At 42.1% G+C, this 26927-nt stretch overlaps 1 protein-coding gene across 1 annotated transcript in view; it reads right to left on the bottom strand.

The window, feature by feature from the left end:
- The window catches only part of ADCK1 (aarF domain containing kinase 1), a 179651-nt gene extending 154075 nt beyond the window's left edge, over window positions 1–25576 (bottom strand). Inside the window, exons 1-3 of the mRNA XM_036735669.1 lie at window positions 25479–25576; window positions 10055–10204; window positions 8684–8767 (exon numbers count right to left, since the gene is read on the bottom strand). Coding sequence (XP_036591564.1) covers window positions 8684–8767; window positions 10055–10189 — 219 coding nt within the window. The 5' untranslated portion in view covers window positions 10190–10204; window positions 25479–25576. The remainder of the gene's footprint in view (window positions 1–8683; window positions 8768–10054; window positions 10205–25478) is intronic.
- Window positions 25577–26927: the final 1351 nt, after the last annotated feature.

Here is a 26927-nt window from a genome sequence, read left to right as displayed (position 1 = left end):
GCCAACCTCACTTCGAGTTTCTAAAGGAAGGAAAAGACTCTGGAAAGAAGCTGACAGAGAGGAGCTGGCAGTCTCCACCATGCCCCTGTCTCCAGCTTGCTACACTAGAAGCTTTGGGGATTTCCCCTCTGGGTAAAATCTAGGACTCCTTCTTGGTTGAGCTGAGTTACCTCTCTCCCAATGGGAGTGCTGCTCCACTCTGGCATAAAACATGATGCACATGCTGTCTTTGATTTCTGTTTTACTATTAACTTGGATAAAGGGATGTAATGTTAACATAATAGGAAGATCTTTCCTGTCCCTTAATAGGCCTATGTGACCACATATGTTCAATCACAGCTGTGATACATCCTGAGTCACATAGAGCCCATTGGGGGAGGAGCTTGTTTAGGGGGAGGCTTGCTTATTTGAAGGCTTTCACACCTTTCGGTACTAAGTTAATTAGGTACTGAGTCAAGAGGGTTGTGATGCCTTCTGGCTCTGAGAAGTATATATATGTATTCTGAGGTTGGTATTTTGCTTTGGGGGCCTGCTCATAAGAAGTACCTTTTGACTCCCTGGACTGGACTCTGAGTAGCTGTGGGTGTTAATGTGATTAAAGATCTTCCTTGACCATTAATTGCCTTAATAGGCCTCAGGTGGAGCTAGTTAAGGGAAGCTTGATTAGGGGAGGCTTGTTTGTAGGAAGGCCCACATCCTTTTGCTAATTAGGTCCCAAGAGGTATGAAACCATCAGGCCCTGAAAAGGGTATACACACACACACACACACACACATATACATATATACATATATATATATATACACTCTGAGGGTAGTGCTAAGCTCTCAGAATTGCAAGGGCTCGCAGAACTGCAAGCTCTGAGAACAGCAGGAGGAGAGAACGCAGGTGAGCAGATAGCTAGGATTTGTGAGTGAGTGTTTATGGGAAGGCCCCAACAGACGGAAAGGTTATGGGATGGCTTGGCTCCCTGCTGTGATATTATGTTTTAAGTTCCTTGCTGTTATAATGAAGTGGACTTGTTGGTTTTGGGATACAATTGCTGCTACAACGAATTGGAGTTACTGGTCTGGGGATTTGATCCTCTGGTGTCTGAATAAATGTTTTACTTCTTCTGCCTTCTATACAGAGAGTCCCTTATATTCTATGACCATATTCATGGTCACCATCAATATTGTGACACTTGCCTTACAGATACAGTAGCCGTTTGTTAAGAGCCCCCCGCCCCCGCATCTACTCAGATGTGATAGTGTTCCCCGATCCAGTGGTATATGTAGGTGGTTGTATTACTTTGATCAGACAGTTGGAGCCCTGTCTATCTTTGTGCTAATTTCTCCATTTGTATTTTCTCCACATTCGGGGTGCTGATCTTTCCCTTGAACTAGTGAATGTAATTAAAAGAAGATTGTTAACCCCTTTAAAGTTGTTTTTCTTTAAGAAAAGCAGATCAAAAATCTGTGCTAGCAGGCCATCTTGGGTATGCTAGAGTGCTTGCTATTACAATGGATTTCTCTCCTATTTTTGCCATGTGTGTTCATTCAAGCTCTGGATATAGAGTCTGCCACCCCTGCCCACCACCACCCCCCTCCCCCACCTTTACCATTAAGGAAAAAGACAGCAATCAAAAGTTTAGCTCGAATACAAAAATCACATACCCTAGACTAATTACATTTAAGGGAGTAGACAGATATAATTCTAGTTTGGTAACCCCTCTCTGAAGAAAGCAGAGCCATGGCCTCTGCCCCGAGCCTCATGTTTCCTCTCCCTACAGGAATTAAGGTCTCCCTTTGGGAATGGGGGAAGGAGAAGAGGCTAGAGATGTATTTACTCTTTCTCCCTTTGAGACACTTGCTACATGTGGGGAACAACTTCACTATATTAGTCATTAGGAGCAATTATTTTTTTCATATAGAAGGAAGGAAACAAGCATTTATTAAGTACATACTACAGGGTGTTCCTAAAGTCCGGACACATAGGCAAAAACACATATTTTCAAGAAATGAAATGAATGAAATTTTCAACAACATTTTATTTAATTGGAATATTAACAAATAACACCTTCAATAAGATTTCCATCATTTGTGATGCAAAGGTTGATGCGCTTTGCAAGATTCACGTGAACTCGATGCAATAACTCCACATTTCCTATGGGTCCAGACTTTAGGAACATTCTGTATGTGCCAGGAAGTGTGCTAAGTATTTTACAAATATTATCTCATCTGATCCTCACAACAGCCCTGCCCTCCCAGGTGCTATCATTCTCCTCATTTTACATCTGAGGAAACTGAGACAGAGGTTACTGACTTGCCCAGAGTTACATGGCTAGTAAGTGTCTGAGGCTGGATCTGAACTCAGATCTTCCTGACTCAAGCACCAGCACTCTATCCATTATACCACCTAGCTGCCTCATATGGCTTTTGATAACTTGGATTTCTTCCTCTGAAAACTGACTAAGCAAAGAGTTGGCATCCTCCTGCCCCATGCATATAAATACTGTCCTTGAGAAAACAGGAAATACTGGAAACAGGACTAGTCTAAGAGTTAGGTGATCTGGATTCAAATTCTGGCTCTGACACTAACTGGTTAACCCTTAGGCAGATCATTCCAACTCTCTGGGTCTAAGTTTTCTCATCTGTAAAATGGAGGTACAATCATAATTGTATATCCTTCCTCACGGGGGAGAAAAATGCTTTGTAAACCTTAAAAAGCTGAACAAATTTTAGTTACTATTGCTGACGCTTCAGTGTCTAACCTATAGACATGTAGCCCTTTTGAACTTCAAGAAGGGAAAAATTCTACGTAAAATTTTTAGTTGATTTTCCCTTAATTACCAGCATACACGAACCAAGAGGCGAGTAGGGCTTACCCATCTGCCAGATGCTACTACTACTGAGTAAACTAATTACTGTTAGGTGTCACCCTAGCAGGCTTGGATCAATTAATAATTAATTGTACATGTAAAAAATTCATATGTTCCATATTCATGTGGATTCGTGATCACATAGTCTACTACTGAAAAAAACCTAGAGAGCTGTCATATAGTACCAAGAGCTCTGGATTAAGAGATCTAGGGTCTAGTCTTTGTCCTATAACTTACAGCTAGATAGCTTTAGCAAAATCACATTACCTCTCTAAGCTTTGTTTTCTTCACCTGCAAAATGAAAAGATTAGGTTCAGCAATCTCTAGGATCCCTTCACAACTTATACCCAGAAAATTGGCAAAAAAGGACAAAAGATGGGAATATTGGAGGGGCTGTGGAAAGATAGGTACAGTAATGCATTGTTGGTAGAGATGTGAATGAGTCCATTCTGAAAATCAGTTTAGGGTTATGCTTAAAAAGTGACCAAAACACCCATACCTTTGACCCAGAGGTCCCACTGCTAGGCATATACCCCAAGAAAGTCAACTCTGTAACTAGCTCTCTATCCAAAACATCATGCTGCCTCTCATGATTCACAGCTCTAACTGACAATACGTGGAATTCGAACAATCCTTTTCTTTTGCAAAGATGGCTCTAGCTAGCTAGCTAACTATCTACCTATTGCCTGTAAGGAAGAAAGCTTTATTTATTATGATCCTTTTATCTGGAAAACGTAGCCACTTGTATATTTTGCATTACAACTCAAAGGACCTGGACCTGAACCCAAACCAAAGATTTCTTTAGTTAACTATGGAGTAAGAAGCTCCACATTTTGCACTTTTAGAGGTAAAAGAAGGGAATGGATATCTTTACACTCTTAGAATCTCTGCCCAGCGGCCAGATACCTTGGGAATTGACCATCATGATCATGATAATCATTATTGGTAAGAATACTACACAAATCAACCATGAAAGGTTACTTCTCAGAAGCTTTTGGCAATCCAAGATTAATAAAGTAAATAATATTTTTAGGAAAAAAAATAAAATTGGACCTCCTGAAAGCCATGATTTATTAATATTTTTAAAAGCCCAGATACTATTTTTCAAGAAATAACAAATGAAAACTGTCCACGCTTCTTAGGACCAGAGGGCATAGAGAAGATAAAGAATCTACCAATCACCTCTTTGGAAAAAAAGGAAAAGGAAAAGTCCCAAGCCAAAATCCAGAACACATACATCAAAGAAAAAAAATATTGAAAAGAAGCAGAAAGAAGCAGTTTAAGAACCAAGAAACCAGTCAGGATCATACAAGACCTGGCAGCTTCTACTATAAACAAGAGGAGACCTTGGAAGGAACGGAACCAGGAAAATAATTTATTCAACTCTGAAAGATTGAGGAACTCTAATCAACTAAGTGATAATAGTGTCAACAACTACCTGACAAAAGGACACAAGGGGCAAAAAGAAACACACACACACACACACAGACACATATATCTTTGAACATGGTCACTACATAGATTTAATTTGCTTGACTTTGACTTGTTATAAAGGGCTTTTTTTTCTCTCACTCAATTTTTATTGGGGGACAGGAAAAGACATCCAGGAAGAGGGAGAGTTGGCAATCATGATGCCTATAAAAGAGTCACTGAAATATTTTTACAAATGCACAGAAGGGAACACAAAGAGGTTCAGATGTATGTATAGACAAGCAGGGCAATCTGGAAAATAACTTTTGGAATTACATGCTTTTTTTTTTAAGCAAGCGGTATGAAACAGCAATTCACAGATTTGTGTACAATCTTCTTTTTGTATTCTTCCATGTATATGGATATGCCCTTTTGTTTGGTATTTAAGTTTAAAATTAAAAAGTAAATAATTTTTAAAAGAAGATTTCACACACAAAAAAAAAGACTTCACAGATGTAGTGACTCTCCTACTCTCTCCTATCCCATGATTCTCTAACCAAAAGAGCCAAAAGCTTTTTCACATACATGTGTGCATGTGTGCATTTCACATACACACTTCCTTTACCCAGAACCTAGCAGTGTTTTGCACAGAGCAGCAACTCAATAAATAGAATATTTGTTAATTCATTCATTCATTACCTTAAAGACTAAACAGTGCTATGCACTCAGTGGGTGCTTAATAAATATTTGCTGTTGTTGATGATGATGATGATACCTCCAAAGGTCATTAACATAATAGTCATCCAAATTAACTCCAGCAGGGAGTTTTTCAGGGTCGCCAATTAAGAAGAAAATAAAGTGAAAATATTTCCAGAGTCAACAAAGCACAGAGGCATAAATATATTCTAACCCCATAACATCAACCTGCAATTGGGCCTGTATTCACTAACTTAACTATTACACAAATACAACTAACTCTTACATACATACACCAGGGACATGAGGCCAACTAGAGAGATCAACAAACTACCACAATGACCTCAGACCCCTATATCTTCCCTGTCCCTAGCAGAGGGCCACTGATGCTAAAATGATGCATGTTCAAATATATATCTTCTGTAATAAGACAACTCCCCAAATTAACTTCTTCATTGAAGAGATAAGAAGCCTCCAAGGCCAGCTTCCAGAAAATTTGCATCTGGTTTTCCCCCCTGCTTCAACTAAATAATTCATGGTGTAGGATTCAGCATTACTTTTAACTTGACTCAAGTCAGAGACTGACAAGAGCCACATTCCCACTCCTATTCTTCCTTTATCCCTGTGTGATTTCAGTGGTCTAGGGAACTCCCAGTGAGGAAACAACCTCTCCCAATGAAGATCAACAACTGTTCTGTGACTTAAAGTCTTAGACAGTGAATCTAAGTCTTATAGCCTTAGCTATATATATGTTAGCATTTCTTATATGCCTTTCACATATCCATTTTAGAGCCACAGACACTGAGGCTGCTGGGAGAGGACAACGTGAGATGGTCTTCCCGGCACTAAGCCTACCTAACAAGAAGTAAGTCTCTCATCGGTCTCTTTCAGCCCCAGGATGTCAGAACTTGGACCCTTTCTTTGATTCATAAATCCTTCTGTGGCAGCTGTAGTTCCTTGGAGTGCACAATATCAAAGAATCATTGAGTTGAAAGGAAACTTACAGACATCTAGACCAACCTGTGTCTAAAACAGGAATCTCCCCTACTCTGTGCCTAAGAATCATCCAACCTCTGCTCAAATGCATCTCCATGACCAGGGAACTCACTACCTAACCAAGCTATGACCGTCAGAAATTTCTTCCATATGCTGGGCCAAATCTATCTTGCTATAACACATACCCATTGATTCTAGTCCTGCCCCTCTGGAGACATATGGAATAAGCCAAATCTGTTTGCTAGAACAGCTCTACAAATATTTGAAGGCAGCCATCATGTCCTCCAGGAAGTCATCTCTCTTCTCAAGAATAAACACTTTCAGCTCCTTGAAACATTGTTCTTAGGACATGGTTTAACTGGAGTCACTAGACAAATTCTGGTTTGTCAATGACCCTCTTAAAATAGAATAAATGGAATTAAGCTTAGTATTCTGGGTGGTACCTGACACAGTGTGGCTACCACATGCCCAGAAGGGGATACTATACTCCTTGGTGCTTTGCTGAGTCACAGAGATGCTGCCATGCTGGTGCCAACCTTGGAAGTGTTTCTCTAAGTCATTGCCTATTGTGTCTCCTCTCCTGGCACCTGGGACCCAGAAATGCTGGCTTGACAGGTAAGATAATTACGTTTTACCCTTCAGCTCTTTCCTTTATCGAATACACTGGGAACTGGATAAGCACACTGACTTAGGAAGACAATTCTATAGTTTTCAGCCCTATTTTCTCAGTGCCAACCTATTCCCCATTCATCAGACTGTAGCCCCCATTTACAGATGCTCCCCAAGACTATCTTGTACCCTAAGTCTTAAATATCCCTCTTCCTCAATGTCAGTTAGCCCAAGTCTCCCCATCCTCCATCCCCTTATCTGATGCCAGTCTGTATCATTCCTCACTGAATCTCTGGAGACTGTCAACCACTGCAGAAGATGGAGCTGAGCTGTCCTTCAGATGACTTCCTACAGCTACAGACACAACTTCTTGTCAACATCACCTCCTCTCTGGGCTCCCCTAAGGCACAGAATTCTCTTTTGTTTTCTGAACCCAATGCTGCAAAACACCATTGGGGGCCTGAAAGCGGATGTTAAGCTAAACCACAAAGTGTGTAACACCAGCAGTAGGGGAGAGGGGGCAGAGTAAACGGTGGCTATAAACCACCAAGCAGGCAATACCAGCAGGGTCGGGGAGAGAGGATGAGACGGAGAGGGAGCAATAGTCCCCAGCTATATGTGCTTAGAGATCAGCTTCCTGCAAGAGGCTGGCGTATGATCAGAGTATTGCAACAGCTTTACTCAAGCACATTATCCACCCCGGGGGGAATGAGAAGCCACTGACCTCTGACCTGGATCATTGATTCAGAGTTAGAAATCGATCCACCCCAACCCCATTATATTACAGAGAAGGACAATGAGGCTCAGGAAGGTGAAGTGACTAGCCCAAGGTCACGTGGGTAGTAAGGGACAGCTGGCGACACAGTGGATAGAGCTCTAGGTCTGCAGTCAGGAAGATCTGAGTTCAAATCCAGTCTCAGACATTTACGATGACCCCGGGCAAGGCACTTAAGCTAAGAGCATCTATTTCCCAGGGTTGTTGTAGGGCTGAAATGAGCTAATAACTGTAAAGCACTTAGCACAGGGCCCGGCATACAGTAGGTGCTACATAAATGTTAGCATTTCTTATGAAACTACTAACTGTGTGACCTTAGGCAAGTCACTTAACCTCTGTTTGCCTCTGCTTATTACTGTTGTTATTAATTACTAATATTAACTAGGAGACCTCAGGCAAGTCACTTAAAAGAAACCCTCCGTTTGCCTCAGTTTCCTCACCAGTAAAATGGGGATAAGGATAGCACCGACCTCCCGGAGCTGCTGTGAGGATCATCCGAGATAATATTCGTAAACTGCTTAGCGCAGTGCCTGGCACACAGTAGGTGCTACATACATGTTAGCTAGTAGTAGTAGTAGCGGTAGTGGTGGTAGTAGTAGTAGTAGTAGCAGTAAGTGGTAAAGCCAGAATGCAAACCTAGACCCTTTAGCTCCAAACCTAGTGTTCCTTCCACCATGCCATAGTGTCTCTTGAGAAGCTTCATTCTCTACAGCAAATAGGACAATTCCCTATTCTTTGCTAGCACCACCACCCCTGCTCTGGCCCAGCCAGTTTCCTGGAATTTAACTAGCCCCTACCAAGTTAAGGAATGAAAGGAATTGTACAGACTAGTCCTCACATCCTGGGCACGCAGCAACAGCCTGGGGCCCCAGTGGCTTGCAGGCGGCCCCAGAGCAGGATCCAGTGGGAAGGAAAGTAATTAACCTCTCTCGATTGGTTTTCACTGACGAAGCAGTTCTGAAGCCAACAGAGTTATCTTGGGGACAGAGTCTTCATCTATTCAGAGCCATCCCAGGCACACGCTGTCCCCAGAACACACACGACCAACAAGAGTGTATCAGCACCTCAGGCAGCTGCCTCTTAAATTAATAAAGCAGGGCAACACGGGATACAGCTTCTCCATCGGCATGCAGATACCATAGGGTGGAGATGGAGAGAGTGCCCTCCTCCTCTCACACTCACATTCCAACCTCCCATCACCACCTGGCAGGCTCTCTGTCCCCAGCTCCAAACCTGCTCTTCTCCAGCTAGACACAGCACCAACCATTTGGTCCAAGGGCCTTGAAACCTTCCCGAGGGAGGCACCATCTCAGGTAACAGAACCAACAACTGCTCACCTTGGATTTGAGCTGTGCATACTCCTCTGAGCCATAAGGAACACTCCGAAGGGAAGTGAGGTAGTCATAACTGATGACGGCAGTCTGTAAACCAGGGAAGGACATACACATTCTTAGTGCCTTGACACAATATATGTTCTAACCTAATATTGTCACCTGTCAGGTACCACATGATTCATATGGCACATCCCCACCCCTAAAATACACTTACCCCTCAGACCACTACATGATGCAAACAACTTAACTGTGCATTCATGTATTAATAATAATAACTAACATTTACTTATAGACTGCTTCAAGGTTTACAGAAAACTGTACACATATATCTATCCCATTCTATCTTTACAACAACCCTGGGAGGTAAGCGCATTTTACAGTTGAGGAAACTGAGGCTGAGAAAGGTTAAATTACTTGCCCAGAGTCAAGCAGTTATTAAGTGTCTGAGGCAGGATTCAAATTCAGGGCGTCCTGACTTCAAGTCCAACGCTCTATCCAATAACCCGCCTTTCTTTTGTCATTGCTCATTCATTTCAGCTGTGCCCGACTCTTCATAACCCCATTTGGGGTGTTCTTGGCAAAAACACTGGAGTGGTTTGCCGTTTCCTTCTCCAGCTCATTCTGACACAAACAGGGTTAAGTGACTTGCCCAGTGTCACACAGCTTGCAAGTGTCTAAGGCCAGATTCGAAATCAGGAAGATGAATCTTTCTGACTCTAGCCCCAGCGCTCTATCCATTGGGCCACCCAGCTACCCAGTAAGACACCTAGATAACAGAGAGCCCTACTATGTGCCAGATATTGCACTAGGTATTCAAGAATCATGGACTCAGTTGGAAGAGAGAAAGCTATATAACACATTGGAAAGTGCGCTGATACAATGACCCAAGACAATTCTAAAAGTCTCATCATGATAGAAAATGCTATCCACATCCAAAGAAAGAACTGATGGAGTCTGAATGCAGATCAAAACATAGTATTTTCACTTTCCTTGTTTTTTTTGTAGTTTCTCTCTTTTGTTCTGTTTCTTCTTATACAACATGACTAATATGGAAATATGTTTTATAGGATTGCACATATATAACTTGCATCAAATTGCTCATCATCTTAGGGAGGAGGGAGGGAGGGAGAAAGGGGAGGAAGAAAATTTGGAACTGAAAATTTCATTAAAAAGTGAATGTTAAAAATTATCTTTACATGAATTGGAAAAATACTATTTAAAGGGAAAGTGTGCTGGCATGCATACATGTAACATGATTTATATGATGTTTTTGTAGCCATGCATATAGGTACATGCCTGTCTATGTAGACAATCTTCCCTAAAGTCTCCACAATGAGGCTTTAACATCAATTCACTCCCACTAGGAAAACCTACCGTGGCTACAGCTCTGCCTATCCTGACTGCTCCAAAATCATTGGGGTCTAGGTACTTGTTACTGTAAAGGTACAAGCCAGAGGAAGCCAGGGCCATACTGGTCCAAGAAACAATTTTCAGTGCCCTCCTAGCCATATTGTCTGTTGGCCCCTGAAAAAGAGAAAGCAAAAGAAATCACATGTATATAATGATTTTACATATACATATATATTTGTGCCTAATGGTAGCCAAGTCTAGTGTGGGGGGAGAGGGAAAGGAAGAAAAAAAAGAAATTTACATGATAACTTTATTATACATTTAAAAGGAATAGCAAGTTGTACATAACAGATTTGCAGTTTCATGTGCAATCACTTCTTTATTATGCTATGTTATGGAAATGCTTGTTTGATTCCATAAATTAAAAATAAAATAAATTTAAAAAATTTTCAAAGACCAGAATGTTTCTTTTTTTCAATGCAGGGGTACTTGGGAACAAGGTAAGCTAGAATAGCTGTAGACAGGGTACTAGACTTGGAGTCAGTCAGGAAGACTGAGTTCAAATCCCACCTCAGGTACTTACTAGGTTGTAACCCTGAGCGGTCCACTTAACCTCTTTGTGACTCAGTTTCCTCAATGACAAAAATGCAGGGGTCGAACTCAGTGGCTTCTAAAGTTCTTTCCAGCTTTAAATCTGTGATCCTGTTTTCTGTGATAGTATCCCACCCCCAGGCAAACCACAGCAAAATGATAGAAAGTCAGAGTCATCTATCCATAGGAATGTAACTTCAGACAAGGACGTATGGTCAGAATGGACAAGTTAAGTTCCGTACATCTGGCCAATTTTCCAGATTTGGGGTTTTCAGAAAACAATAATGAGCTTTATAGACTCCTTCTGGTTTTCCCTTAGTCATTTCCAGAACCAGAGCTTCCTGACTCCAAAACAGACCCTCTATCTACCGTGCCATTTTGTTTCTCCTTGTCCATGGAAATAGGGAAACATTGGCATGTAGACAAATGCACCTTTTCTTTCTTATGAATAAGGGAGAACAGCGGCAGCTAGGTGGTGCAGTGAGTAGAGCACCCACCCTGGAGTCTGGAGGACCTGAGTTCAAATCTGGCCCCAGACACCTGACACACTTACTAGCTGTGTGACCTTGGGCAAGTCACTTAACCCCAACTGCCCTGCCTTCCCCCCTCCAAAAACAAAACAAAACAAAAAAAAAAAAATATATATATATATATATATATACGAATAAGGGAAAACATTGGCATGTACAGACATGTACCTCTCTATTCTTATGTATATGAGGGAACGCTGGCATGAAGACGCATATGCCTCTCCAATTCCATACAGAAGAGGGAACGTTGGCATGTAGAGAAATGCACCTCTCCAGTTCCATACCTGTGAGGGAACACTGGCATGTAGTCATGTACCTCTCCTTTCCCGTGTACATGGGGGAATGTTGGCATGTAGAGACAGGTACTTCTCCTTTCCTGTGTAAAAGGGGGAATGCTGGCTTGTAGAGGCATGTTGCTCTCCTTTCCCATGTATATGGGGGAATGTTGGCATGTAGAGGCATGTAGCTCTCCTTTCCTGTGTAAAAGGGGGTACGCTGGCATGCAGATGCTTCTTATGTGCCTACGTTTATTCAACTAGGTACCTGCATAGCTAAATTCACTCCCTTGTAACAAAAACAAGGAACATGCTCAAAGCGACCATAAACTCCTTGACGACAGGGACTATGCTTTTCACTTCTTTGTGTCATCCTTCACAGTCGTTAGCACAGTGCCCTGCACATGAAGAGACCCTTACGACACATCTGCAGATTGGGCTCCTTTCATTAATCTAATCATGTGCTGAAGTGGGGGGGCCCTTCCCACCCGCACCTCCCTCCTCACTCTCTTTTCTCTCTTATTCCGTCTGACCCTCCATTCCGTGCCCCTTCTCCACGGTATCGTTCCGTCACTCTTCTGTTTGGGATTTTCTCGGCAGATATATTGGAGCAGTTTGTCATTTCCTTCTCTAGCTATTTTACAGATGAGGAAACTGAGGCAAACAGGGTGAAGCGACTTGCTCAGGGTCACATAGCTAGTAAGTGTCTGAGGCCAGATTTGAACGCAGGAAGATGCATCTTTCCTGACTCCAGGCCTAGTGCTCTATCCACCGTGCCATCTAGCTGCCCTCCTCCATGGGCCCTGGCAACTAACGTGCTACTCCTTTTTTCATATCTAAGAGAGGCCGAGGCACAGAAATCTGACACTAGGCCTGAACTCTGGAGCTGAAGCTACTGGCAAGGAGGAAGCCCTAAACCACCGGCGCTCCAGAAGACTAATCCAGATATTTGTTGTTTTATGTTGTTCAGTCATTTCAGTTGTGTCCGATTCTTCACAACCCCATTTAAGGTTTTCTTGGACACTCTGCAAGTCTTTAGGACAATTCCAGGATGACATGTGGCTTAAATCTAGACTATTAGCTTCTCACTCTGTGCCTCAGTTCCCCCTTGACCACCAGCACATTCAGCCTTTCTCCCAACCCGACGGTACTAATGAAAACAACAACTCACTTTTATTTAGTGCTTCAAGATCTACAAAGCGCTTCCCTCATAGTATGTCGATTCTTTATTTAGATAATAATAGCACACATTTATGGTGTGATTTACAAAATTACCTTATGCGATAATAATCTCAACCCTCACAACTTACTGGGAGTAGGCATAATGCAACAGAAAGGTTGCTGACCCTGGAGTCATGGTACCTAAGTCCGAGTCCTGGTCCTGCCACTTTATACCAGCATGACCGTGGCCAAGATTTTTAATAACAGCTAGAATTTATAGAAAGCTATTTTATTTATATAAATTTATTTATGTATACAAAGCTACTTATGTATAAGGTTTGTCAAAAAAACCTACATGTGTTATCTCATTTGAACCTCACAACAACCCTCTGAAGGAGGTGCTATTATGATTCTCACTTAACAGACGAGGAAGTTGAGGTTGAAAAAGGTTAAGCAGCTTGCCCAAAGTCCCACAGGTAGTAAGTGTGTGAGATGGTATCTGAATTCAGGTCCTCCTGACTCCAAAGCCAACACTCTATGCACTGCACTACCAAGTTCTTTGTGTCCTCCTTCACAGAGAGATGCATGCCTCAGTTTCCTCACCTGTAAAATGAAACATTTGAACTAGATAACCTATAAGGTTCCTTTGGCTTTAGCTTTACATACGTGATCCCATGACCAAACAAATGCATTTATTAAATGCCTACTATATGTCATATACTGACTGAGGCTCTGGGGATACAAAGACAAAAATGAAACAGTCCTTGCCCTCAAGGAATTTACATTCTGTCAGGAAGTACTGCAAGTAGTTCTATGGTTTAATCACTTTAAACTGCACTCTGACTTCTGGAGTCACCCAAATGCCCATGAACTAATGCAATGAGGAAACTAAGTCTCAGAGAGGTTTAAATGATTTACCCAAAGTTCCTCAGCTATGCAGCAGCCCAGATTCAAACTCAGGTCCTTGACGGCAAATAACAGTGATTTTGCTATCACAGCATTCTACGTCCCAGTCATAAAGGCTGTTGTTCCTTTCTTTTTTAAAAAGAAAAGTTTAAAAAAAAACCTCAGACACTTAAATTCATTAGTAAAAGCCATCCTAAAGGAAGCAAGGCTGCCAAGTTCACTCCCCCCACCTTCCTCCTCCTCTCACTGCCGACACTGCTGACAATTATTATAAAAGAAGGTTTAAGGAGCTAATTGGCCTGAGTTGTTTACCTAGGTTTCATTTATTAGTCCAAATGGTTGGGATCAGTTCCCTGCACTGCAGGAAAGGGGTTAGGCTTTTTAAATGCCCTTTTTTAATTGAAAAATAAATTCAAATCCCGCTTTCAAGGACACTTTTTTGTTCCACTGAAATCATAAAATTCTCTCTATTCCCATGTCACTTTACAAAGACTTTTTAATAAGCCAAGGCTACATTTCAGAGGTATTCCCGAGCCACTTGATGTGGAGGGACAAAAACATTCCTTCATTTCTCAAATAAAACCCCAGCTGGTACTAGACCTGGATTTTTTTTTTTAAATGGCACAGTAGAAAATGCTGGAGGGGCTGTGGGAAAACAGGTACATTAATGCACTGTTGGTGAAGCTGTGAGCGGGTCCAGACCTTCTGCAAAGTAATTTGGCACTGCTCCTAAAAAAGTTACTAAGCTGTGCATACCCTTTGCCCCAGTGATACCACTTCTAAGTCTATACAGCAAAGAGATCAAAGATAGAGGAAAAGGACCCATATGTACAAAAATATGCATAGCAGCCATTTTCACAGTGGCAAAGAACTGAAAACTGAGGAGTGCCCATCAAAGAGGGAATGGATGAACGAGTTAGGGTATATGACCGTGATGGCATACTATTGTGCCATGAGAAGTAATGAAGGGGAATCTGGAAAGACTCGTATAAACTGAGAAAGAGCCAAGTGAGCAGAGCCTGGAGAACATTTCATACAATAATAACAACCTTGTAAAGACAAACAACATTAAAGGCCTTAAGAACTGCAATCAATACAATAACCAACTATGATTCTAGAAGACGACTCATGATGAAACATGCTGCCCACTTCCTGACAGAGGATTTGTTGTTGTGCTTGTCCTTTGTTCTCCAAGAGGACCATGACATCAGGGAAATGATGGCAGGACTTGCAGTTGACTTTGATTTAAGTGAGGGAGGGCTGTGCAAGGTCACCAGCCTCACTTTCTCCTCCAGAGCCATTTGGGTTCAATGGCCTGATATTCACCAGGATGACTGGAGATGGCCCACGATGCATTGGGAGACCCTAGCCCTTTTAGGCTAAGGCCTTTTCAGGTTCTCACTCTGAATGAGGTAACTGCCCATTCAGTGAATAGACTTCTTTAAGAAGTGAGTCAAGGGATGGCCCCTTTAATTAGGAAAAAAGGGGAAAAAAATCAAGCTGGAAGGGGAAGACCCTCAGGCTTGCAGTTCCAAAGAGAGAGAGAGGATTTAGGGTACAAATTAAAGCCTATTTGTGAGGTGGAACATGGCCAATGTGGAGATGTGCTTTGTTTGACTATAGCTATTTGTTACACAAGGGTTTTCGTTTTCACTTCTTTTTCACTGGGGGAAGGCAGGAGGAAGAGAAGATGGATTTCAGTTAATCAGAATAAAAATTAATTTAAAATCATACAGTAGAAAGGGCACTAGATCTGGAATCAGAGGGCCTGGGTTCAAATCCTAGCTCTCCTACTTACAATGTGACCTTAATCTCTCTGGGTTTCAGCTTTCTCATTTGCAAAATGAGGTCTAAATGTTGGGCTAGATGAACTCTGAGGTCCTTTCAGCCCTAAATTTATGAATAATTATGACAAGCCCTCGTAATTAACTGAAGTTTATGGAGCTTTCAGGGTTCCACAGTAAAGTTCCTAACACCTTAGTGAGAAAGGTAGTGAAAGTAATGATTAGCTTCATTTTACAAATGAAGAAACTGAGGCTCAGAAGGGTTAAGAGATTTGCACAGGCACACAGCTCATAAACTACAGAATTTAAACTGAAGTAGCTCTTCTACCGTATCATGTCCCTTCCTCCAACCCCTGCCCCAAAATATCCCCACTCCACCAACTACCTACACTTCTTTCCAACGACACTACCTAAAGAGGACAGTATTCTCTTTCTACAGATGAGGAAACTGAGCCAGACATAAGTTAAATGACTTGCCTAGGGTCACTACTCACAGGAAAAAGAGATCCTAAGAAGTCAGTGATTATAATCTACCAGGGTAAGAAAAAAGCATAAGAGGATTGTGCAATTCACATTCCTGTCAAACAACTGGTCCCTCATCTAAAAACAATACGGAAAAATGAGGTTTCCATCCTCATCCTCCAGACTCCATAATCCTAAGGACAAACTACACTAAAAGTTTTGACTTTATTTTCTTTTTTAATAGTATTTTTCCCAATTACATATATTAAGACAATTTTTAACATCCTTTTTTAAATTTTGAGTTCTAAATTTTCTCCCTCATCTCCCCCTGCCTCCCAAGATGGTAAGTCATTTTACACAGGTTATATACGTGCAATGATGTAAAACATTTTCACATTAGTCATGTTGTAAAAGAAGAAACAGAACAAAAGAAAAAACCATGAAAAAAATAAAGACAGTGAAAAACAGTATGCCTCAATCTACATTGAGACTCCATCAGTTCTTTCTCTGGAGATGGATAGCATTTTTCATCATGAGTTCTTTGAAACTGTCTTAGAACCCTGTATGGCTGAGAAGATCTAAGTCATTTATAACAGATCATCATACAATATTGTTCTTACTATATACAATGTTCTCCTGGTTCCTATCAGTTCACTTTGCATCAGTTCATGTAAGTCTTTCTAGGTTTTTCTGAAATCTACCTGCTCGTCATTTCTTACAGCACAATAGTATTCCATTACATACATATATCACAACTTGTTCAGTCATTCCCCAATTGATGGGCATCCCCTCAATTTCCAATTCTTTGTGACCACAAAAAGAGCTGCTATGAATATTTTTGTCCAAATAGGAATTCTGACTTTTCCTGCCCCAGCCCCTTCTTATCACGGAGGGACATCTTCTCATTTAAGAGCTTGCCAGCTGCATTATTCTCTCCAAACATAAATCCTAGGTAGAATTTGGGCATCCTAAGGAAAAAGCAAGACTTGAGTTTCTTCCTGTCGTCTGCTATGACAGAGTGTCTCCAATTGTTTCAGAGGATCATGAAATTCTCAAAACATAACTTATTTTCATAGAATCTCAGAATCTGAGAGTCCAAAGGGACCTCAGTGTCCATCTAGCCCAACCTTCACCCCAAAAGGGTGAAGCTTCACTATAAAATATCTGACTAACGGACATCCAGTCTCTGCTTAAGAACCACCAGTGATGGAAGTCCCTTTACCTGTCAGGACCCAACCCACTTTGGGACAGCTCTGATTGTTAGGAAGGTCTTCTTGACATCAAACCTAAATTCTCTTTACATCTTCTACCCACTGCTTCTGGGTCTACTCTCTCAAGCCAAGGAGAACAAGTCTAATTCCTCTTCCATATACTTAAATACATAACTTCCATATACTTCTATATACTTAAATAAATAATAAATACTTCAAATAATTAAAGATAGCTATATAGCTAAACGACAGCTATATCCCACATCCCATCCTCCATTCTTCTCTTCTCCAGGCTAAACAACCCCAGTCCTGTCAATCGATCCTCATATGGCATGGACTCCTTCACCATCACGGTTATGCTCCGCCCAACGCTGTCCAGTTCATCAATGCCATTCTTACACTGTGGCATCCACAACTGAATTTTATCTTATTAGATTCTGCCCAGTGTTTTAGCCCACCAAGATCTTTCTGCATGCTAGTGATTGTCTAATGTGTCAGCTCTCCCTCCTATGTTTATGTCATCTGCAAACGTGACCAGCATGCCATCTATGTCTTTATCTAAGTCATGGATACAAGTGTTAAATTTTAATTCACTGTGATTAAACAAATAATAATGGGCCACATCATACTTTTTTTGTGAGCAAAAAGGGAAGTGACATTGCAAAATGTAACAATAATAAAGGGTCACAGTTCACAAAAGGCTAGAAATCCCATAAAAAAAAACCTATGGACCTTATGGAAAGGGCATCAAAGGGGATGGTCTCACAAATGTCAAGAGCCCAGTAAAGCTAAACCAGGGCAACTGACCATCACCAATTAGTTCCCTTTTCTGTTCTACATGTCAGGACCCCTGAACATCTTGCTGATACATCAAGCTGCCCTTCATAAGCAGGCATCATGCCAGCAGGGCAGAACAGCCCACAAAGGGAAAGGCTGAGAATTTATACCACCATGACTACATTATTTCACTTAAGAGCCTATCTTGCTAACTTCATTTTCCTTCCTGCCAAGGAGGGCTAGCACCTCTCTGTGAGGGCTTGACGAGCCCTTTTCAGGGCTGTTCACCCATCTTTGGTGTACTCCCCTCACCCAACTCCTCACCGCATGAGCAGCTGCCGTAGCCTGGTTAAAAACTGTCTTGGCAAACGGTCGAAGCCAGTTTGAGGGTAACCAACAGGCATCACACCCATGAGTAAGTTGGGGGATGTCTACCCCAAGCATGCGAAGACTTCCTCCAATGGAAGGGGCAGATGAGCACGATTTGTTCCGATGGCCACGAAGGCAGCTGAAGCAGGTGCTGTGGAGCACTTCAAAGATGCCAGTCATCCACTGCAACCTGGGCCATCACCAGTCATCCTGACTTTTATCTTGCCTCTGGACTTAACTATGGAAGAGAGTGTGGCTGGTTTCTGTGCAACTCTGCCTCACTTAAATCTAATTCCCTCTCAAGTCAAGACCTCAGCCCATGATGTCACTGGTCCTCTTCAAAAGAAAAGAATGACCAACAGCCTACCAGCTCACTATGAATTACACAAGCTGGTCTAAAAATCAAATACCAGCAATGTCCTTTGCTCCCTGCTGATGAAGTGTGCTGTCTTAGGCCAGGTACACATTGGTCCCCAATGCAAGAGACTGGATAAATGAGGCAAACAATTTTTATAAAGCCTTTTACTAAATACAAACAAATATTCAATAAGTTTATACTGGTGCGGCTCTCCAGGTCCCTGATTAAGGGACACGGCCAGGTCGACAACAACAACAGCCCATCGGAATAAGTAATTTGCCAAATCCAAAGAGATACTTTCTTAATATTGGTTTATACGAGTCCCCAAAAAGGCCTATTCCCCTTAGAGTCACCATCTTTGAAGGGTTATGCAGGCTCTTAAAATCATTAATTAATGACGCCGGTAGGTGGCGCAATAGACCTGGAGGAAGGAAGAACAAAGTTCAAATTTGACCTCAGACACAATTAGCTGCGCAAGTTGATGTCTGCCTCAGTTTCCTTATCTGTAAAATGGAGATAACAGCACCCACCTCCCAGCAGTGTTGTAAGGGTCAAATGAGATAACTGTAAAGTACTTAGCCCGGTGCCTAATACATAGAAAGCTCCATGTAAATGTTAGCTATTACTGTTATCAAGACCATGCAGCCCAACTGGCCTGGTCAAAATAAATACTGCTTAAGGCATTCCGCCCCTTTGATTCTGGACCCGCAGGGGCCGCACCAGGACCGTGGGCATATCTTATACCTAAAAATCAACAATCTAAACCCAAGGAAGGAAGAAAGGAATCACAGCAAATCCCCCTCCCCCAACCCCAAAATAAGAACAGTTGTCGCATAACCAAATCACAAGCTGGTGAGAAGACTGAAACACAGATAGAAGCCAAATGAAGATCACACCAAGACAACGGTGGACAGGAATAGAAAACTAGCCTCCGGAATCAGAATAACTCAAAAGATATTTCTGCTCCAAAAATCTGAAGAAAAAAAATGCTAGGGTCAATAATCAGCTTGCTTATAAATTGTTCCTTGGCCTGAGCTACGATCTACCAGCCCCCTACTCTGCTCTGGATCCCACATTCCCCAAGCTCCTGACTGGGGGACCGCTCAGGGGACATCAACCCCGTAGGCAAGTGAAACTGCCCCCTGTGAACCAGAGAGTAAGGATCCTCAAATACCTCCAGGGGGACCACTGTCCATGCTGAGGCTTTTACCCATTTTCCCATGGATTAGGCAGAAGCATTAAGTAGAAAACACATTTTCCCCTATCTCTTCCTCTTCCATCTCTCCCAAATGGTCTAGGTCCACTATTGCTTCCTCCACTGCCAAGCTCCTTGGCTTTCAAGGAGATGATATTCCACAGCCACCTCACAGGGGACAAAGACCACCGGCTAGTTAAAAGTGAGAAGACAACCATTAGTACATGCTAGAGTTATCTACTAGCCTAAATGTGTGACGTGGATGGATTTTTTGGGTTTGTGGGAACTGATCCCAGTTCAGGGTGTTATTTCATCAGCCCAGTCCATCTTGGTAGGGAAAATTCATGGGAAGCCCCATGGAAAGCCCAATTATCCAGTACTATTAACATGTAGTAATGCAGAATGGGGAGGGGGGTGTATGCAGTGGGGAGGCATGTACCTTCAAGGAAGGCATGGAATTTAAAAAGAATGGGCAAGGGGCAGCTAGGTGGTGCAGTGAGTAGAGCACCAGCCCTGCAGTCAGGAGGACTTGAGTTCAAATCCAGCCTCAGCCACTTGACACATGTACTAGCTGTGTGACCTTGGGCAAGTCACTTAACTCCAATTGCCCTGCCAAAAACAAACAAACAAACAAAAAAGAATGGACAAGGTACAAGAATGTGCTAAAGCCTGGACCTGAGGTATACCAGAGCAGAAATGGAGTGAAAGATGTCATCGAGGGATTGTAGGATGAGAAGATGAGCTGGTGAGAGATTGCAACAGGCAGACATTCAGAGTGCTTAGATGGTACCCTGGCTAAGTGAGGAGAAAGCATTTTGACAAATCTATGGACAGAAACCACACAGGATGTTAGACATGAGTGGGTTAAAATTGGCATCCCTGGAGGAATTTCCTAAACAATGAGATTACAGATCCACTTGAGTTATGTGTCTATGCTTATATGAGCACATGTTCGTTTGCCCCAGAGAATGTAGGTTCCTTGAGGGCATGGATTATTTTATTTGTCTTTTTATCTGAGGTCCCTAGCACTCAGCCTGACCCATAATAGCACTCACTGGAAGTTTATCGGTTGGCTGTTTGATTGATTATACTGTCACTGTCAAAGAAGAAACATTGGGATCATTGCCCAGTACCACAGCTGCATTCTCTGGGGCTCAGCCACTCTGCCTTTCTTGCTGTACTAACACCAACACCAAGGAAATACATGGAGAGATAGCCACAAACAACTATATGTTGGCAGGCACACACAGTCCCATTGCAACACGGGTTGGCCAAACATTCTCAGCCAGGGATGACAAGTCAGTGCCAATTATCCTAGATGAACCTGTTGAAGCCAGCTTGGAAAACTTGCTACGGCAGTTGCTCCAGCTCCTGAGACAGAGCAGTTGTGCAACCTTGCCTTGTTCACCAGTGAGTTTTGTCCTCTAGGTGGAAGAAGCAGTAGAAAAAAATAGACCCAGCTCTCTCAAGACCTGGCTTCCATGCAAATGCCCCCCTAGTAATAAAGGAAGTGGAAATTGAAATACATAAAATAGATGATATAAAGCCAAATTGTCTCTAAATAGACCAGAGCTAGAGCATTCCATAAGGTGTCAGTAGGTCTTTAACATACAAATGAGCTGTCATGAAACTTCATCCAGGTAGCTTAAAAGACCCTGTCAGCTGTGAAATATGTCTAAGGAAGAAAACATCTTATATTATTAAACCCTTGGCCAATGAATCACCTGTTCTGATTTGTTTTCCTGCGCCTTTGACTTTTACCTGACTTCTCATTTGGTCTCACCTCACTTGGGGTCTGAGGTGCTAAACACCCTGAATTGTAATCATTAGGCAGGAGTGGCAGTTTTGGGGTGCTTCACACGGACTCACTGTCCTCCCACCAAGAAGCTTTACTTAAGCAAAGCTCTCTTTGAGAGCAAGGGCCATGTCTCATACTCACTCATACATGGCCCAGTACTTGGCATAGTACCTGACACACTCATACCGGACGATTCGGTTCTGTATCACAACAAACACCAAAAATATATTGATTGATTGATTGTATTCCTTTGATAACTCATAAAACCCAGCATAATACCTTGCCTATGTAAAATGCTCAAATCAATCAACAGATTGATTATTGAGATTTCACTCCCTTGGAAAATATAATTAGATAGATTTTAGAAAAAAGAAAGGAATTATTTGGATCATAAAAATTTGATTCTACTAAACTGAATTTAATTCAATTCATCAAACATTTATTAAGCACCTATTAAATGCTGAGGGAGATACCAACTTTAAATAAGAAAGAGTACCTGCTACCATGGAGACTATCTATAGTCTAGTTAGAGGATATGACATACAGATAACTGTAACTCAAAATAATGTAGAATAGGCATCAGAGAGATACAAACCAAAGTGCCACGTGAGGCCTGGGACAATCAAGAAAAGACTCCTAGAGGACAAGACAGTTGAAATGGGTTTTAAATGATGGGCACAAATTCAATGGGCAAAGAGAAAAGGGAAGCCCCTTCCTGGAAAACGGAACAATATGAGTGAAGGTATAGAGGTGGGAAAGCTCAGGGTATGTTTGGGGAAAGAGTAGTCCAGTTTGGCTGGAACGTAGAGTAAGAAGGCAAGAAATACTGTAAGTCTAGAAAGACAGGGTGATGTTGGACTAGGGAGAGCCTTGAATGACAGACTCAAGAATCATTTAAATATTACTTGGTAGTTAATCAAAAGTTATTAACATTTTTGAGTAGTGACATGAGCACATCCATGTATTAGGGTGATTTGTCCTGTGGTGATATGAAGGGATGATGATGATGACGATAATGATGATGAAACAACAACACAGGCTAGCATTTATATTGTGCTTTAAGGTTGGCAGAGCACTTGAAAAATGATCATCTCATTTGATGCGCAAAGCAGACCTGGGAGGTAGATGCTATGTACCATTATCCCCATTTTACAGATAAAGAAACTGAAGCAGAAACAAATTAAATGACTCATCCAGTGTCTGAGGCTGGATTTGTACTCTAGTCCTCCTGACTCCAGGCCCAGCGCTCCATTCACCTTAACACCTACCTAGTTGCCTTTTAATAAGATCTATACCAGTGGGATCCCTGGCATTCACCGGCAAGTAGCCAATCAGGGCAAGCAGAGTATATAACTGTATTACTGTTAAATCAATGATAGGAAAGGCATCAATGGTCCCCTATCAGAATGGGCCATGAAACGGAGCAGACAACAAACAAAAGCGACACCCATCTCTGGAGAAGAGCTAAATGGAGCACTGACCACTGGTAACTATTAAGTCATTATAGAAAGAAGTTCTTCAATCATTGCTCTGTGGCTGGACTGGCTCCAGAAAACAAGAGACATGATCCCACGTTACCTCATTCCTTCAGTCACTCGGTACCACTTTCTAAGAATGATGAACTGGAATCATCATGCCCTCTTGGGAAAGAACTTTTAAGAAAACCAAGGAGACCAGTGCCATAGATCTAGACCAAATGCCCAGACCATAGAGAAGATGGTAGAGAAGAGAACCAGAACAATACCTACGCCAGGTTGAGAAATAACACTTTGGTTTGTTCCAAGGAAAAAGGAGAACTCTGGGAAGATCATTCAAATCCAAGGATGGCTAACAAACAGCATGCAAACTGAGAGGCCCAACCAAGGAAGCAGAGCTGGAATAAGACAGTGCTCTGTGTTTGACTCTGTGAAGGATTGATTGAGCACAGAAGCTATAGAACCATAGAAATGCTGGAGCTGAAAAGGACCTTGGAGATCTAGTTTCTCAACCACATGTTTCGCCTATCAATAAAATGATTTTTCAGTTGACTTGGAGATAAATGGATTTCTGAGTGTAGGAAAAAGATCCAAGTGTTCTTTGTTCTTTAGAGGATCTGGAAAGTGAGTCCTATATACAGAATGAGAACAAGGGCAGAATAATAGCATCTCATACTTATATGGTACTTTGTAATTCAGTGGAAAATAAAATGCAAACCCTTCTTTGGTCAGCCTAAAGGCTAAAATTCAGGAGAGCAGAGGTGAAGTCCCAGGCTGGCCCTGATCCTAGTCTTAAAAACCAATATATAAAGAAAGCACAAACTCTTGGCAGATGTATCAGGCCCTTAAATACAGACTTGGTGATAAACTGTGTCTGTTATCTGAGACAGGCAAAACAGACATCATTCCTGTCTTATAGGTCAGGAAACAGAGGCTCACATCAGTTAAGTGACAGGTCACACATCTTACAAAATGGCTGAGTCAAATGTGAAGGAAGGTCTTGTGACTAAGAAGTGTATTGAAGGTGTTATGGTATAGCACTGTAATAGGTGCCAACAGAAGGTTATCAACAAAAGAAATAACATTCATCACCTTTTTATATCCAAACATTGTTTAAAAACAAATTTCCAGTGAAGACCTCATTAAAAATAGCCCACGTAAAGCCCTTAAATTAAAAGATACATTTGTTAAGCAACTCCTCTGGATATGGCAGTAGATTAATCAATAAAAAAAAAAAAGTTCATGCTCTCGAAAAGCTTACTATAGAAACAGTGAGACAAGAAATATATTCAATTACCATCCAGTCTACTTCAGTTCATACTGCCCTTCCCTCTGGGGCAGTCAGTCATAAAGTTTTGCCCTTAATAGACTTCTGTGTGTCAGTTTTCTTTCTCCAGCTGTCCTTGCCATGTTTTGTATGCCTGTCCAGGCTGGGCACATAGCCTGGCTCAATAACTATCTGTTGGTTGACTAATTCTTAAGGACCTAGATATGTCACTACAAATAAGTATGAATTTTACAATTCATCCAGTCAACTTCCCTATTTTTACACGGCAGGTAATAGACCTGGAGTGCTTAAGTAATTTGTGCAAGGTCATACAGCTAGTCAGAGCCAATCTGGGGAGGGAGAGAGAACGCGTTTAAGCGGTGGAATAAAAAAAGGAAAAGCTACGATAATGGTGACTTAGTAAGAGTGTAACTGTTACACACACATAAAAAGACTGCTGAACTCAATTCAGTTCTCCTGCCTCCTCATCCGGGATACCCCTTTACTCCTCCTAGGTAACTCCTTGTCTGGTTACTTCAGCCCTTCAGAGGCTGATGCTTTTAATTTTATTTTGTTCTACCCTATACTTTCAAGGATCTGGGATCCCATCCACGAGGGCAACTTCTTCCAACTCTGCAGACAGCAACCCCACCCACACCTGTCCATCCCGGGTCATGGGGTCATCGGGGCCAAGGAATCCGCCACTCCAGTTCCCCGGCCTAACGAAATAGTTACAGAATGTTCTCAAGGCAGCCGGCATTGCTAAGCTGGTCACTTCGCACCTATGGGCCTCAGTTTACTCTTCTGTAAAACAAATGGGGCTAAGGCGAACGTGTGCGCGGCAATACCGGGCTCGGGTGCACTGAATCCTGGGAGTCACCTCTAGGAGGCTCTCTGATCTCCCCGATCAATCACCGGCCGGCAGGGGGAGGCACTAGTGACAAGCTCCGGGCTTGCCCTGGGGACCGGCTTGTGGAATCCCCAGTGACCAGCTAGGATTGAAGTCCTCCAGCTCCCAGACTGCTGAGCTTCCCGCCACCAGCCATGGGGAAGTGCAGAACTTCCCAGCTGCAGAGGCTCAGCCTCGTGGGGTTAGTTTAAAAAAAAAAAAAAAAAAAAAGCACGTTCTAAATTCCACGCCTGCGTTCTATTAACCCTGATTCTGTCCAGTACGGTTAGCGCTGGAGAAAAGACACAACTCTTCTCTCCTTCTCTCTCCCCTCGGCTCATCCAGAGGGAACGAGGCCCAACCTCCAGTGCAACCAGCACAGCACAGAACGGTCACTTACCGGCTTCCCCCCTAACCGACCTTTCGTTTTCTATGCTGGGGAATCCGGAGATCCTCCTCTCCAAACACCCCCCTCCTCCGCTGCGCGTACTTCGACCCACGGCGTGGCAGAGCCTGCTGGGAGATGTAGTTCTACTTGGGTCTTTAAACGTCGCTGGGAGCCCGAAGTCCCTAGAGAGAAGAAGGTCTGGAGAAGTCAAGACAACCCGGATCCAACTGGATCATCTCATTAAGGAAGAGAAGGGGAAACAGGAACAACGAAAGTAAACCGTTCTTTAATACGCTTATCCTACAAAGTTGTGTTTGTGTCTCTTCCCCTTCCTAGACTCCATGAAATTATCTTGAGTTGTTCATTTCTCCTGGTTCCTTAAAAAAAAAATGGTACGCACACAACAGGTATTAAATAAACGTTTGTTGAATGAGGTGATTTAACTTGGCTTCCAACGCTGGACGACATTCAGAAGAAGAAGGGGAGGGGCGGGGGGAAACTACCGCAGAAGATGATATAAACACGTTTTAGAGGAAGGCTTTGCAGATATTTTTAAATGATTCTATCCTAAAAGAAGAGAGGAACTTTTTTGAATATGGTGGATTTGGGGGTGGCATCGCTATTACTAGAAAGTTTTGTGATGTTAAAGTTATTATTTTTAAAAGGTTGGGTTTTTTTGTCAATTTCTTTTGTCAATTGCAGCTTTATATTTCAGGCATTCAAGTATAATATTCAGATACAGTTCCGTTTCTAAGAAAAAACATAGCAAAGATCCCAGGAAAAGTAGGAAAACATCTGCTACTGTACTCTTACTAGGTTAATCAATAAGAAAAGCTCTTGCCCTCAAGTAGCTTGCACTCAGAACGGGGAAAGGAGGAAAATGTTCAAGCCAGTTCGGTTTGACATACATCTCAAGTGAACATCATTTATCTTTCACTCCATGGGGTTTGGGTCTTTAGTTGTAGAAAGTTTTGAGTGCCAAGTGTTTGGTGGCACTGAAGACAAAGATAATGATGGCATGTAGGGGGGTTTTTTTGGTCTTTCCTAATAATAATTAGAATAATAAATGACATTTATATAGCATATTAGAGTATTTTACATATTTATATAGCATATTAGAGTCTTTTACATATTCATGACAACCCTGCAAGGGTAGGTACCTCAGGTATCATTTTTCCCATTTTATGGATAAGGAAACAAGTTTAGAGAAGTTGAATGACTTGACCATGCTTACACAGCTAGAAGGTGTCAGAAGGGGGATTTGAAGCCAGATATTGACAAATCAATCACTCTATTCACTATGTATTTCACAATGTTGGTGGGTACGCAGGGATAATGGCAGACTACATGACATGATGGTAGGCTCTTTTAATGCCAAGGTAGGTTGATATAATGGATCCTGGTCCATTGGACTGCTCCTGAAGTCAGGAAGACGTGGTTTCAATCCTATCTGGCATTGAT

This window comes from Trichosurus vulpecula, chromosome 8, assembly GCF_011100635.1.
Source record: "Trichosurus vulpecula isolate mTriVul1 chromosome 8, mTriVul1.pri, whole genome shotgun sequence".
Classification (NCBI taxonomy): Eukaryota; Metazoa; Chordata; class Mammalia; order Diprotodontia; family Phalangeridae; genus Trichosurus; species Trichosurus vulpecula.
This window is presented reverse-complemented; position numbering and strand designations above follow the sequence as displayed.